Source organism: Cajanus cajan, chromosome 8, assembly GCF_000230855.2.
Source record: "Cajanus cajan strain Asha chromosome 8, NIPB_CcT2T_4, whole genome shotgun sequence".
Classification (NCBI taxonomy): Eukaryota; Viridiplantae; Streptophyta; class Magnoliopsida; order Fabales; family Fabaceae; genus Cajanus; species Cajanus cajan.
Genome location: NC_138524.1, coordinates 16,798,169 through 16,811,612, shown reverse-complemented (window position 1 = coordinate 16,811,612; position 13,444 = coordinate 16,798,169). Strand labels below are relative to the sequence as shown.

Here is a 13,444-nt window from a genome sequence, read left to right as displayed (position 1 = left end):
ACATGAAGTTGTTGTTTAGTTTGGAGTTTGGAGAGTGTGACAACACAAGGGGACTTGTACATGGAAAATGACTGCATTTCTTTCTCTCTCTTTCAGGATGTGGCTGTTGGAGTAAAAGTTCAGAAAACATATATTAGTTCTATTTCTTGGAAGGAAACTGAATTTTTAAAGGGTGGCTGACCTTTATTGGTTCTGGAATATTTGATTTCTTGGTGAATCTAATAAATTTTTATTGGTAACCATGTTTAAAAGATGTGGCAGCCATTGAATTTTTTTTCCTTTTAATAGAAAAAATACTAATTAACAAGGGCTATACAAGAAAAAGTAAGTAATTTTTTTATATAAAATAAGTATATATATATTTTTTTTTATACTTTTTATGTTTGTCTAAATTATTTTTTTAGAAAAAAGAAATAGTTTTTTGTTTCTTTTAAGAGTAATTCCTATTTGTTTTTTAAAGAATTATTTTATAAATCACCTTTTAAGCACTTTGTACATATTTAATATACTTAAATTTTATAAATCTACTATTAATGTATTGCTAATTATTAAATGTGTTACCTTGATAATTATTGTATTGATTACTAATTATTAAATTTTAATAATTTTTTTTATAAATTATATTTACTACTAGTATTAACTCACTTAAAAATTTTATCAATTGTTTAATTGATTACTATTTATTGCTCAAAGCTGTATCAATTAAATACAATTTGCATCATAATTAATCATAAAGTAAATATTTTAAGAGAGAGAAAAAACATTAAAAGAATTTATATCAGTTTGATGAACTGTGATTTACCGTAGATGTTTTTTTTTTTTTTTTGTTTCTTTTGGATCATGAATATACTTCATCAGTATCACACAATGATTTAGAGTTATACAAGACTAATTTGCATGCTTCAACATGTCAAATATTATTTTAATTTGAAATTTTTTTTGTTTAGTATTTATTACTATTCCTATTTAAATATATATTAAGCTTTTTACTAATTTTTATATTTTACTTATTAATTTATTATTAATGACCTAATGTATTAATAACTATTAAACTTATTTCTAATTATTAATAAAGTTAGTAATTACTACTGGAATTAATAACAGAGATTATGATAATTACTAAATGATAGTGATAAATTAGTAAAACTATGATCAGAGTGTATGAGTTGTTGTAGATGACATTAGCATTGAATTATTTTATAATCAACTATGTATAATTTTTTTTAGTAATTTTTAAATTCTACATGTTAATTTATTGTGATTACTAAATTATTGCTAGATTATAATTGCTATTAATTATTACTGACTTGTAATAAATTTAATAATTACTAAAACTTTAATACTAATAAATTAGTAAAATTAACTATGATTCGTTTCAGTAATTTTTAAATTTTATCTATTAACTTTTATCAATTATTAATTTTATTATTAACTAGTATTTTAACCTGTATAATGAATAAGTTAAATATTTATTATATAATTAAAATTTATAATAAATTATATGTAAATAAATATTATGTTTGAATATATAAATCATATTTAAAATTTGTATAAATAGATATTTTTAAACCTATAAATTAAATTTTAAATTTTTGATAAATATTTTATATTGTAACATAATATTATTTTTATTTACTAATAATTATTTAAAAATATTTAAATTAAATTTATAAATAATTATGATAAATAATCTAAATTAGATAAGAAATTAAAAAATATGTTAAAACTCTTTCGTAGAATAAAAGTTCCTTAAAACGTTTTCATGTAAAATAGATGTTTGTGTTTAATATATAGGAATTGATTTATTACTAATTAGTTTTTTAACTTGTACAATGTATAGATTAAATATTTATTATGTGTAATTAAAAATTTTAATAAATTATATATAAATAAATATCATGTTTAAATATATGAATCATATTTAAAATTTGTAAAAATAGATATTTTTAAATGTATGAATTATATTTTAAATTTTTAATAAATAACTTATATTGTAACAACAATATTATTTTTAATTATTAATAATTTATTTTAAAATATTAAAATTTAATTCATAAATAATTATGATAAATAAAATCTAAATTACATAAAAAGTTCAAAAAATTCAATAAAATCTTTTCATTGAAGACAACCCTTTAAAAATACTCTCGTAGAATATAGATGTTCAGGTTTAATATATAGAAGTTAACTATTAATAATTATTATATTTTACTTATTTATTTGTTACTACTAATTATTAATAATTATTATATTTTACTTGTTGATTTGTCATAATTTAACAAATTTATCATTATTAAAATTTCTCCAGGTATTATTAAATTTAAAGATTATATTTAGTTATAATGTTAGATTGATCAATTGCATATTTTTTTAATAAAAAATGTAACTACTATAGTAAATAAAAAAAAAATCAACTATCACACCCATGAATGGGTAAATTACTAATAAGGAAAAAAAATAATGATATTTAGACACTTACAATTTATAAATACTGGCATTTTCTTATATATATATTTTTAGTTCTTTCTTTTTATCATATCATATCATTAATCGTGTTAATTATTTATCTTTTTTCTTTATATGCTCTCTAGTGTTTAGGCATTAAGGGTGTCCAAGAATATTTAAAAAATAAAAAAAATAAAAATCCTTATTGATGACAAACCTAACTATTAATAAAGGAAAGAAGAAGAAAAAAATCTAACAATAACTAAGGATGACATGACTATATACTAAAAGTGCATAAGTACTACGACAAAACGTATCATTAACGACTATTATTTAGTGACAATAAGATAATTGTCTGCATATTATTATTAACTAAAATTTTTAATGGCTAATAAAAATTAGCAAATAAAACATTATTTATAGTAATTTTTAAAAATTACTGTTAATATTAATTTTTATTTGAACTTTTTTTAAAAAAAAAATTCTCACACTCAATGCATAACACATTTTCCTTTTTTTTTTTTTGCCTCACTTCTCACCGTCTCGTCTCATCTCACTTTCACTCTCGCTTCTTAAGATGAAATTATCAATTACTTTGTGTGAAACTTTTTGTTTGAATAAGTGCCAAAATCACCAACGACTTATTGTGGTAATTTCATGCTTAGGAATTTGCATAAAAATGCACCAAGTTTATCGATCATCCTATAGACATAAAAGCACCTACTTGGTTTTAAAAAATAAAATAAAATTGATAGTTGTGACTACTAAACTGTCGAAAAACACTTTATTTTCCAACAAAAATAAAATGTGTGTAAAAAATAAAAATCCATCACAAAATCATACTTTTTGAAGAAAATTTATGTGCATGTTAGCATGTATGCTGCACATCTTTTCTTAGGATAAAAGAAGAGTTACAAAGTTTACCGAAAGAACAGAGGCTACATGATTAGAAGTGGGTTGGCAGTGAAAGCTTTGGGACTTTGGATTATTTGTTTAAGTTTTATATTAAAACTAATGATATAGTTTTAATGTTTTCATAATTTTTGTCGGAATGAATTGACATTATTATTCATCGACTTATTCAATACCCTTGGATTTTGACAAAAAATAAGTGGATTTATCAAGATTTTTGTACTTGTCTGAGGATATACTCGTAATCTTCTATGGGGAAGGGCCGAACGGGAGCTTCAGGTAGATATTTCGGAAGGGGGGAGGTACTTGCAAAAGGCACTCCGACGCTCAAGTTAGGATAAGCACGATTCTCTAGGATAATTAATGAACAGTGACGTACCTCGATATAAGTGACCTATTTATACTACTACTGATGGGCCTTGTCAGCAGTGGGCCTCTTCTAAAGCTTACCAAATTAGGTAATATGACGCTAATCGGCTAATTATGTCTTAATCATGCGCTTATCCTTGTTAACCATGATCAACATTATAATCCTTGCTTTGCCCTTCGGCACATCACCGAGCCGACAGGTTAAGACTTGGGGTGCTGAACATCTTCGACTGTTGGTCGGGCTGATAAGTATTTGCTCGGCTATTCTACTTGATCGGAATTTGGCTGAGCCGGTACGCGGTATATGGAGATACATCGTGGTTCCGTTCGTATCAGCCTTAAGCCGAGCTGATATTGCTGTCGAACTCCTCTTGGCTTTCGGCTGTAGGCCGAGCCGATGCTAGCGTCAAGGTTTTAGGTATGGTTCAGTTCGCGTGGGTGTCTGACGGAACGGCACATGTTGGTCCACGTGATCGATAGGGTCTTCCCGGTACACAAGCCCCCCAGCCTTTAGGAGTGGAACAACGCAAAGGGTAAATGTAGTATTTCGGTTGTTACCTATTTTGAGGGAAGGCCAAGGGTTACAACTGCTAACGGGAAACGAAGGGTTGTAACCGTTGGGCATTAATGACGCATGCGAGGAGTTATGACTGCTAATGGAAGGCGAAGGGTTGTAACCGTTGTCGGAATACCAAGGGTTATAGTCGTTGGGTATTAATGACGCATGCGAAGGGTTACGCATCGTGAACCGTTGGATCTAAGTGATCCAACGGTGTGTAGAGGGGTGTGACTCTTGATATACTTGCAAGGAATGCCTATAAATAGGCGTGTGGGGAGGGTCCCCAAAGATACGCGTTTATCACTTGCTCTGAGCTGAGATCAGCTGAGTTGCGGTGTTTGAATATTCTTCAACAAAGATTGGTCAAGTTCAACAATCAGGTACCTAATGGCAGATTTAAATGTTGTTCATATTGACTCCTCCGGGGACGCAGGTGATTCTAGGTTGAGAGCAACGCTGGACCGAGACGTCGCATCGGCTTCGGCTTCCAATGGGGAAGACCACGTAGAGTCCGTTTCCGGGTCCGAACGGTCACGGAGTGGGAGTGATTCTGCATCGGCGATAGCCTCTGATGATCATCCGAGCAGGGGTGGTGGATCGTCCAGGAATTTTTGCTCCCATATCGACCCCTGGGTACTCGTGGGTGCACGGGGAGGTTGGCAGCGTGTATTCCCGGTATACCGATAAGAAGTCTCTTATTCATTTCGTATCGGCCGTGAAATTCTTGACCTTTCCAGAGGAAGAGGAACCCTCTGCCATCTTTTTTCAGCCGTGCCGAGGCGATGGAGGGCCGAATCCGGATTTTGTGTACTTGAACCAAGGGTTGTGCAAGTACCAGTTCTTTTATGTATACGATTACATGTTTCGGGATTTGAAGATAACTTTCCCGTTTGATGATTATTTTATGGGTATACTGCGGCTTCTGAACGTGGCGCCGAGTCAACTTCATCCAAACACTTGGGCGGCGATGCAAGGGTTTAGACAATTGTGTTTGGCTCTCGGCCTCTAGCCCACTCCGCACCTATTCCTTCACTTCTATTCGTCTCGGCCGACGAAGAAGATTAAGTGGTTGTCACTGGTTCGGAATAGTGATTGCCTGTTACAGCCCTTCACCACTTCCTATAAGAATTTCAAAGTGGGATTTATGAAGGTGATGATTCGGCCGGAGATGGGAAATAAATACTTCTTCGATGCCGAAGGGAGATCACGATTTCCGTTGTACTGGACTCGGAAGCCGAGGAAGTACGACACGGTGTCCAAATCTCGAATGTCCCCGAAGGAGAGATCGAGTTTGAATTTTTTAGAGAAACTGCCCCGGCCTTTACCATGCCGTCCTCTGGTCCGATTGTTTGAATCGATCGACGTAGTCGAAGAACTGATTGGTATAGTACATTTCTTACTTGTTTAAATTCTTGTATTATTATTGATTTTGACTAATGATGTGCAGGTATCATGGCGGATCATGGAGAGGACGATCTAGACATCCGCACATTGATCCGGAACCAAGTGGCGGCGACCACTGGGAATAAGACCCTGACCGGCGTGCGTAGGAATCAACCAACTGCCCAAGGTGGTGGGGCGGGACCAACGGTCAAACCGAGGAAGCCCACTCGGCCCCAGCCTGAAAAAAGAAGGCCTGATCCAGGGGCCGAGGAAGAGAGCTGTCGGGCTAAGCAGCGCTGCGTGGCTGGTCCAACTGTTCCAGAAGGCTTGGCCGGACCAAGTTTTTTGGCTGGCAATGTTAACGCTCAGGATTTTTTGAGCCAAGACTTGACCTCCGAATCGGGTCAAGGGGTGCTGAGCCGCATGACCTCGGCTCAGAAGTGGAGCTTCTTCTGTGAGTTCCAAGTGCGTGCTGTGACCTTGGCTCAAAGCATCATGATGGAGCCGAACGGCGAGGTCGATGGACTGCGTCAGCAACTTGCTGAGCAGGAGAAGTCTCTCTAAGAGACGCTGGCGGCACTTACTGACGCCCAAATGGTCAACAGCAAATATCAGGCTGAGTTGGATCGCCGGGGGTGAATTGCTGACGACCTAGCTTTGAAGGTTCAGCGTCTTGAGCTTGCCTTGAAGAGCGAGACAGAGAAGGTTGCAGCTCTGGGTAAGGAGTTGGATGCTGAGAAGGTTGCTTTCGGGGCTTATAAGGAGAAAGCGCGCAACAAGGTCCTCACTCAGCATCAGGCTGGCTTTGCTCAGGCAGCTCGGCAAGCATGCTTCTTCGGTGACTTCCCCCTTGAATTTCACCTTGATATGACAAAGGACTTCTTCCAGGAGAAGTTGGTGGACCTGACCTCCATCCCTCCGAATCAACAAGCCAACGAGGAAGCCCTGGCACGTCCAGCTGGGCCGAATGAGGGGGAGACAACATACGAGGAGGTTGCGCCTGAAGATGGTCCGGTTCAGGGGGAACCGGAGGTAGGGTCTTAAGCTTTTTGTTGTTCTTTGTATGGATGGGCCGATAACGCCCTTTTTGAATGTACTCTTCTAGGCCGATAGTGCCTTGCTAAATGAAGTTAGACTTTCGTTGTTGTTACATATTAGTATAAAATTTACTTTTTTCGTGATGAAAACTCGTAAGAATTGATGGAAGCCACATCCTTGGCCGAGAGAGATCTCGGGAGGGAAGACTTGTAAAATAATTAAAGCCACGTCCTTTGCCGAGAGACATCTCGGGAGGGAAGACTTGTAAAATAATTAAAGCCACGTCCTTGGCCGAGAGACATCTCGGGAGGGAAGACTTGTAAAATAATTAAAGCCACATCCTTGACCGAGAGACATCTCGGGAGCGAAGACTTGTAAAATGACGTAAGTCGCATCCTTGGCCGAGAGAGATCTCGGGAGGGAAGACTTGTAAAATAATTAAAGCCACGTCCTTGGCCGAGAGACATCTCGGGAGGGAAGACTTGTAAAATGATTAAAGCCACATCCTTGGCCGAGAGACATCTCGGGAGGGAAGACTTATAATTTGAAAAAATCGCAAAAATGTAAAACAAGTCATATATAGTTGAACTGTCTTGTTATTGATCGAGTGGATGCCTCGTTAAAAATCTTGCCGGCCAAAACCTATTTTCACAATTTTTTAAGAGGAAAAAAGACCGGTTCAAGGAAAAGAGTGCATCATTATACATATAGTTGAAATGTAAATACATAAGCTTGGTTCAACTGTAGTACGTCTTCAGGTGGGTGGAGTTCCAAGTTCTCGGAATGATCTTGCCCGATAGTTCTTCTAATTTGTAAGCTCCATTGTGGAGAGCATGTCGTATCCGGAACGGGCCGTCGCAGTTGGCCGCAAGCTTTCCTTCGGAAGAGTTGCGCCTTGCCGACCCGGTTGCTCTCCATATGAGATCGCTTTCATGAAATGCCCTCGGCTTTAGGTTGGAATTAAAGCGTCGGGTCATGCGTTGTTTGCATGCTTCGGCCACTACCTGCGTCTTCTCTCGCACCTCATCGAGAACATCGAGTTCAGCCCGGAGTGAAATATCGTTAGACTCCTCATGGAAATGTTGTCGCCTGAAGGATGGTTCCCCCACTTCAACCGGGATCATCGCGTCCGCACCGTATGTTAGGCAAAAAGGCGTCTCCTTGGTAGTTGATTGTGGTGTGCATCGATATGCCCAAAGGACTTCCGGTAGCTCTTCGGCTCATGCTCCTTTGGCCGAGCCGAGTCTCTTCTTGAGCTTAATGAGTATAACCTTATTGGCTGCTTTGGCCTGCCCGTTTGACTGAGGGTGCTCGACTGATGTGAACCGATGCCGAATGCTGAGGTTTTCGAGGAAAATGTTGAATTTCTTGTCGGTGAATTGAAGGCCATTGTCCGAAACAATGGCGTACGGGATGCCGAAGTGGGTAACCAGACTTTTCCAAACAAACTTATGTACGTTGGCAGCGGAGATGCAGGCGAGCGATTCGGCTTCTATCCATTTTTTAAAGTAATCCACCGCAACGAGAAGGAATTTAACTTGCCCCTTTGCTACAGGGAACGGTCCGAGCACGTCTATACCCCATAAAGAAAACGGCCATGGGGAGCTGATACTGTGCAACTCTGCAGCCGAAGCGTGGATGAGGTTTCCATGCTTTTGACATTGCACACACTTTTTAACGAACTCGGCGCAATCTCCTTTCAGAGTTGGCCAATAGTAACCGACACGCAAGACTTTGGCTGCCAGAGTTCGTCCCCCTGAGTGGGAGCTGCAGATACCTTCGTGTATTTCCCTTATTACGTAGTCAGCTTGGTGATTGTCGATACATTTGAGCAGCGGGGTGGAGAATCCCCGCCTGTAGAGCTCATCGGCCACCATGGAGTACCGAGCCGCTTGTGTTCGTAACTTCTTTGCTTCCATCGGGTCGGTTGGCAACTCCCCTCGGACAATAAAGCTCCGGATGGCTGTCATCCAGGTCAGCGCCTCAGTACCGGTTGCCATACACTCAACCGTCACACTTGGGGAAGGAATCTCAAGGTGAATGGTTGTACGCAAATGTCTTGGCTTTCGGCTGCTGGCGAGCCGAGCTAGCTGATCGGCTCGTTCATTGTTGCTACACAAGACGTGTCGTATCTGTACCTCGGTGAAATCGCTCTTGAGCTTTTGGAAGAGGTGATAGTATTGCAACAAATTGGAGTCTTTAACCTGAAAGTTATCATTGACCTGTTCGGCCACGATTTTAGAGTCGGTCCAGCATGTGATTTTCTTGACGCCCATCTCGGTTGCTAATCTCATTCCGGCTATCAAGGCTTCGTACTCTGCCTGATTGTTGGATGCACGGAAGCCAAACCGAAGGGATTGCTCGACTGTGATCCTTGAGGGGCTAGTAAGGATTACTCCGGCGCTGCTACCTTGGGCATTAGAGGATCCATCAACATGCATGGTCCACGGCTCGTCTTCAAAACATCCCGAAGAAGTGAGCTCGTTGACGAAATCAGCCAAATGTTGCGACTTGATCGGGCCTCTCGGCTCGAAAGATATGTCAAATTCTGAGAGCTCGACCGACCATGCCATCATCCGACCGACGATCTCTGGTTTCCGGAGGACCTTTGCAACCGGGCAGTCGGTTCGGACAATTATCTTGTGGCTTTGGAAGTACTGTCTTAACCATTGGGCGGCATAGATGAGCCCTAAGGCCACCTTTTCCAACAGCTGGTAACGTCGTTCGGCATCTTGCAGCGTCAGGCTGATAAAATACATAGGTTGCTGATGACCTTGGTTTTCTTCTACCAGGACGACACTCACAGAATAGCTTGAAACAGCCAGGTAAACAACCACATCGAGGTCACCGATCGGTTTGGAGAGTACAGGAGGCGCGCTAAGGTGTTTCTTGAATTGTTAGAACGATTCTTCACATTCTCGGGTCCAGCTGAACCGCTCTATTTTCTTGAGTAAAAGTAGGATAGGCTGGGCTACTTCGGCCAAACGAGGGAGGAACCGGGAGAGCGAGGTGAGCCGGCCTGCTAACTTTTGGATTTCCTTCAGAGTACCCGGGATTTTCATATCCAAAATGGCTTGGCATTTGTCGGGGTTCGCTTCAATGCCTCGGTTGGAGAACATGAACCCCAAAAATTTTCCACCTGAGACCCCGAACACGCATTTTTCGGGATTAAGTCTCATCTGATGTTGCCGAAGCGCTTGGAAGACGTCGGCCAGATCACGCACATGCATGGAGATGTCGCTTGATTTTACGACCATGTCGTCAACATACACTTCCATACTTCGATCAATCTGGTCATGAAAAATTTTATTCATCAAACGCTGATACGTGGCTCCAGCATTTTTCAACCTGAACGGCATGACCCGATAGCAGTAGTTGGCCGTTTCAGTAATGAATGCCATCTTTTCTTCATCTTGGGGGTGCATACGGATCTGGTTGTACCCCGAGTATGCATCCAGGAAAGACAAGAATTTGTGACCAGATGCTCCATCAACGAGTTGGTCAATATTCGACAATGGGTAGGCGTCTTTCGGGCAGGCTTTGTTCAAGTTTGTGTAATCGGTACACATACGCCACTTTCCACTCGGCTTCCGGACCATGACAACGTTGGCCAGCCATGTCGTATAGTGTACTTCTCGGATGAACCGAGCATCTAGCAGTTTGGATACTTCAACTTCAATCGCTACTTTCCTCTCTTCCCCGGCCTTTCGACGCCGTTGGTCAATCGGCTTTGCCTCTTTACTGATTGAGAGCTTGTGGCAAAGGAAATCCGGGTCAATGCCAGGCATGTCGGAGGGATGCCATGCAAACAAGTCTCTGTTGTCAAGAACTACTTGTGCGATAGCACTCTTTTCTTGTTCAGAGAGGATGGTCCCTAGGTAAGTAAGCTGGGAGTCCGAGGCTCCAACTTGAATCGATTGCTTGTCTTCAATAGGTTTTACCCTCTCTTCCTGATCGATCCGGAGGTCGAGGTCCATGGTCGATTGCTGTGACACCGAGTGAACGCCTCTCGGCCCCTTAGGCGCTTCGTCATTCACTTTTGGTAATCGCAAGTTGGCAAAGTAGCATTCTCGCACAGTCTTCTGATCGGCATGGACCGTGATGACTCGTCCTGAATCGGCCGGGAATTTCATGGCTAAATGAGGGGTGGACACAACCGCCCCGAGCCGATTCAGGGATGGTCGGCCGAGCAGAATATTATAAGATGTGTTGGCGTGAACTACCACATATTTAACCGAAATGTCACGATATTCGGCTCCTTCAAACCCAAACCGGGTTGACAGCTTGATATACCCTTTTGTCTTGACTTGTTCGCCTGAGAACCCAACCAGAGGTTCATCATAAGGAACTAGCTCGGATTCCGGAATACCCAGCTGCTTGAACGTATTCCAATACAAGATGTCAGCCGAACTTCCCTGATCAACCAACGTCTTACCCACAATACAGTTGTGAATTTCAACACTGATTACCATCGGATCATCTTGGTCCGGGTCGATGCCTTTGAAGTCGGCCTCGGTGAAAGTGATGGTGGGAAGGCGGCGACGAACTGTTTCCACTGTGTGTACGTGCCGAACGGCTCGCAGGTGTCTCCGTTGGGCCGATGAGGATGAGCCCTCGCCAGCGAATCCACCGGCTATGGTGTTGATGACTCGCCGAGGTTGTGCCGAAGGCTCTTCCTCTCTCCTATCTCTTGACCGACTACGTTCCCTGTATGAGTGTGTTCCGGCTCTCCTCTGCTCGGGCTGATCATGCCGCCGAGACCGGTCGGTGTGTTGAGATGAGGTCGAACGGTCTATGAAGCCTTGCAGTTGTCCCTGCTTGATTAAGTCTTCAATTTTGTCTTTCAAAGCCGCGCATTCCTCTATTGAATGCCCCCTATTACGATGGTACCTGCAAGACTTTGTTGTATCGGCCCTGGGAGGGGTCAAAGCTCGTTTTGGGACTGCTAGCACCTCTGAGGCAAGTGCTTGCTCTAAGACGACCGATCTTCTTGTATTGAGTGGGGTATACTGTGAGTACCTCGGCCTGCGAGGAGGCTTCTCACGAGGAATCAGCTCTTTCGGACGACTCCGAAAATTAGTCTCGGTCGGCTTGTCAGGTTTTGTCGCCACCTCCGCTCGGGCTTGGTTTCGGAACTCAGCCAATTCTTCCATCTGCATGTATTTGTCGGCTCGTCGACGCAAGTCATCCATGTCAGTAGGGGGTTTCTTACAAATGTTGTTGGCGAAAGGCCCCGGTTTCAAGGCGGTGGTAAGGTGGTGCAGGGCTACAGCAGGGTTCGGGTCTCGGATTTCAAGCGCCGCTTTGTTGAATTGGCTCATGAACGTCCGAAGGGATTCCTTTTTCTCCTGACGGATACTAACTAGTGCCAAAGAGGTCAACTGGTGGGGTCGGCTTGTAGCGAATTGAATGGTGAACTGGGAAGCTAACGTGTTGAACGAGTCCACCGAGTTGGCAGGAAGCCGAGTAAACCAACTCAGTGCTCTCCCTTTTAATGATGTTGGGAAGATTCGGCACAAGGCGGCGTCATCAGTAGTGCTCAGAGTAACTTGAGTTAAGAACACATCCACGTGCTCATCTGGGTCGGTGGTACCATCATACTTGTCGAGGGACAAGGACTTCCAATGGTCAAGAAGTGCAGATTGCATGATGTTTGGGGTAAAGGGGTGTCGGTGTGCTCCGGCCGACACCGGTTGTATCGGCCGGCTGACCGAAGCATGGACGGCTAGGGCAGCAACAGAAGTATGAGGGATAGAGGTGTGATGGTCGTGCGAGTGGAACGACCCCTGAGTGTGGGTTGTCTCAGAGGGTTTCCATGTGGGATCCCGGTACTGGTTTTTGAGGGTGGCATTCTCTTCTCGCAATGCAGCCATCTCGGCAGCATCTCTTTCTCGCTGATGTTTCATGGCGGCCATTTCTTCCTTCATTTGACGTACCATATCGGTCAAGTTTGTCTCCTCTACTGTCTCGGCATTGTCCACCCCGGACCGGTGCTCATCTTCAGACTGGTGGTCTTCAACGTTAGCTCTTCTTGTCTTTGCCATAACGATTCTTCAAAAGTCTCTTCACAACTATCGATTCGGCCCCACGGTGGGCGCCAAAATGTACTTGTCTGAGAATACACTCGTAATCTTCTGTGGGGCAGGGCCGAACGGGAGCTTCAGGTAGATACTTCGGAAGGGGGGAGGTACCTGCAAAAGGCACTCCGACGCTCAAGTTAGGATAAGCACGATTCTCTAGGATAATTAATGAACAGTGACGTACCTCGATATAAGTGACCTATTTATACTACTACTGATGGGCCTTGTCAGCAGTGGGCCTCTTCTAAAGCTTACCAAATTAGGTAATATGACGTTAATCGACTAATTATGTCGTAATCATGCGCTTATCCTTGTTAACCATGATCAACATTATAATCCTTGCTTTGCCCTTCGACACATCATCGAGCCGACAGGTTAAGATTTGGGGTGCTGAACGTCTTCGGTTGTTGGCCGGGCCGATAAGTATTTGCTCGGCTATTCTACTTGATCGGCATTTGGCTGAGCCGATACGTGGTATATGGAGATACATCGTGGTTCCGTTCGTATCGGCCTTAAGCCGAGCCGATATTGTTGTCGAACTCCTCTTGGCTTTCGGTTGTAGGCCGAGCCGATGCTAACGTCAAGGTTTTAGGTATGGTTCAGTTCGCGTGGGTGTCTGACGGAACGGCATGTGTTGGTCCATGTGACCGATAGGGTC

The 13,444-nt window shown here is 41.8% G+C and overlaps 2 protein-coding genes across 2 annotated transcripts; both read right to left on the bottom strand.

Annotated features, from left to right (window-relative positions):
• Positions 1-7,926: 7,926 nt before the first annotated feature.
• LOC109810293 (uncharacterized) lies at positions 7,927-9,465 on the bottom strand. The gene has a single exon (XM_020373716.1). It carries the CDS (start codon positions 9,463-9,465, stop codon positions 7,927-7,929), a length of 1,539 nt encoding a protein of 512 aa, XP_020229305.1.
• Positions 9,466-9,603: 138 nt separating this feature from the next.
• LOC145950270 (uncharacterized) lies at positions 9,604-12,750 on the bottom strand. Its single transcript, XM_083061347.1, has one exon. The coding sequence runs from the start codon at positions 12,748-12,750 to the stop codon at positions 9,604-9,606; it is 3,147 nt and encodes a 1,048-aa protein (XP_082917473.1).
• Positions 12,751-13,444: the final 694 nt, after the last annotated feature.

What these genes read in the sequence shown, in the direction of transcription:
- LOC109810293 (XM_020373716.1), bottom strand. Translation starts at nt 9,465, where the DNA reads ATGTATTTTATCAGCCTGACGCTGCAAGATGCCGAACGACGTTACCAG.
- LOC145950270 (XM_083061347.1), bottom strand. Translation starts at nt 12,750, where the DNA reads ATGGCAAAGACAAGAAGAGCTAACGTTGAAGACCACCAGTCTGAAGAT.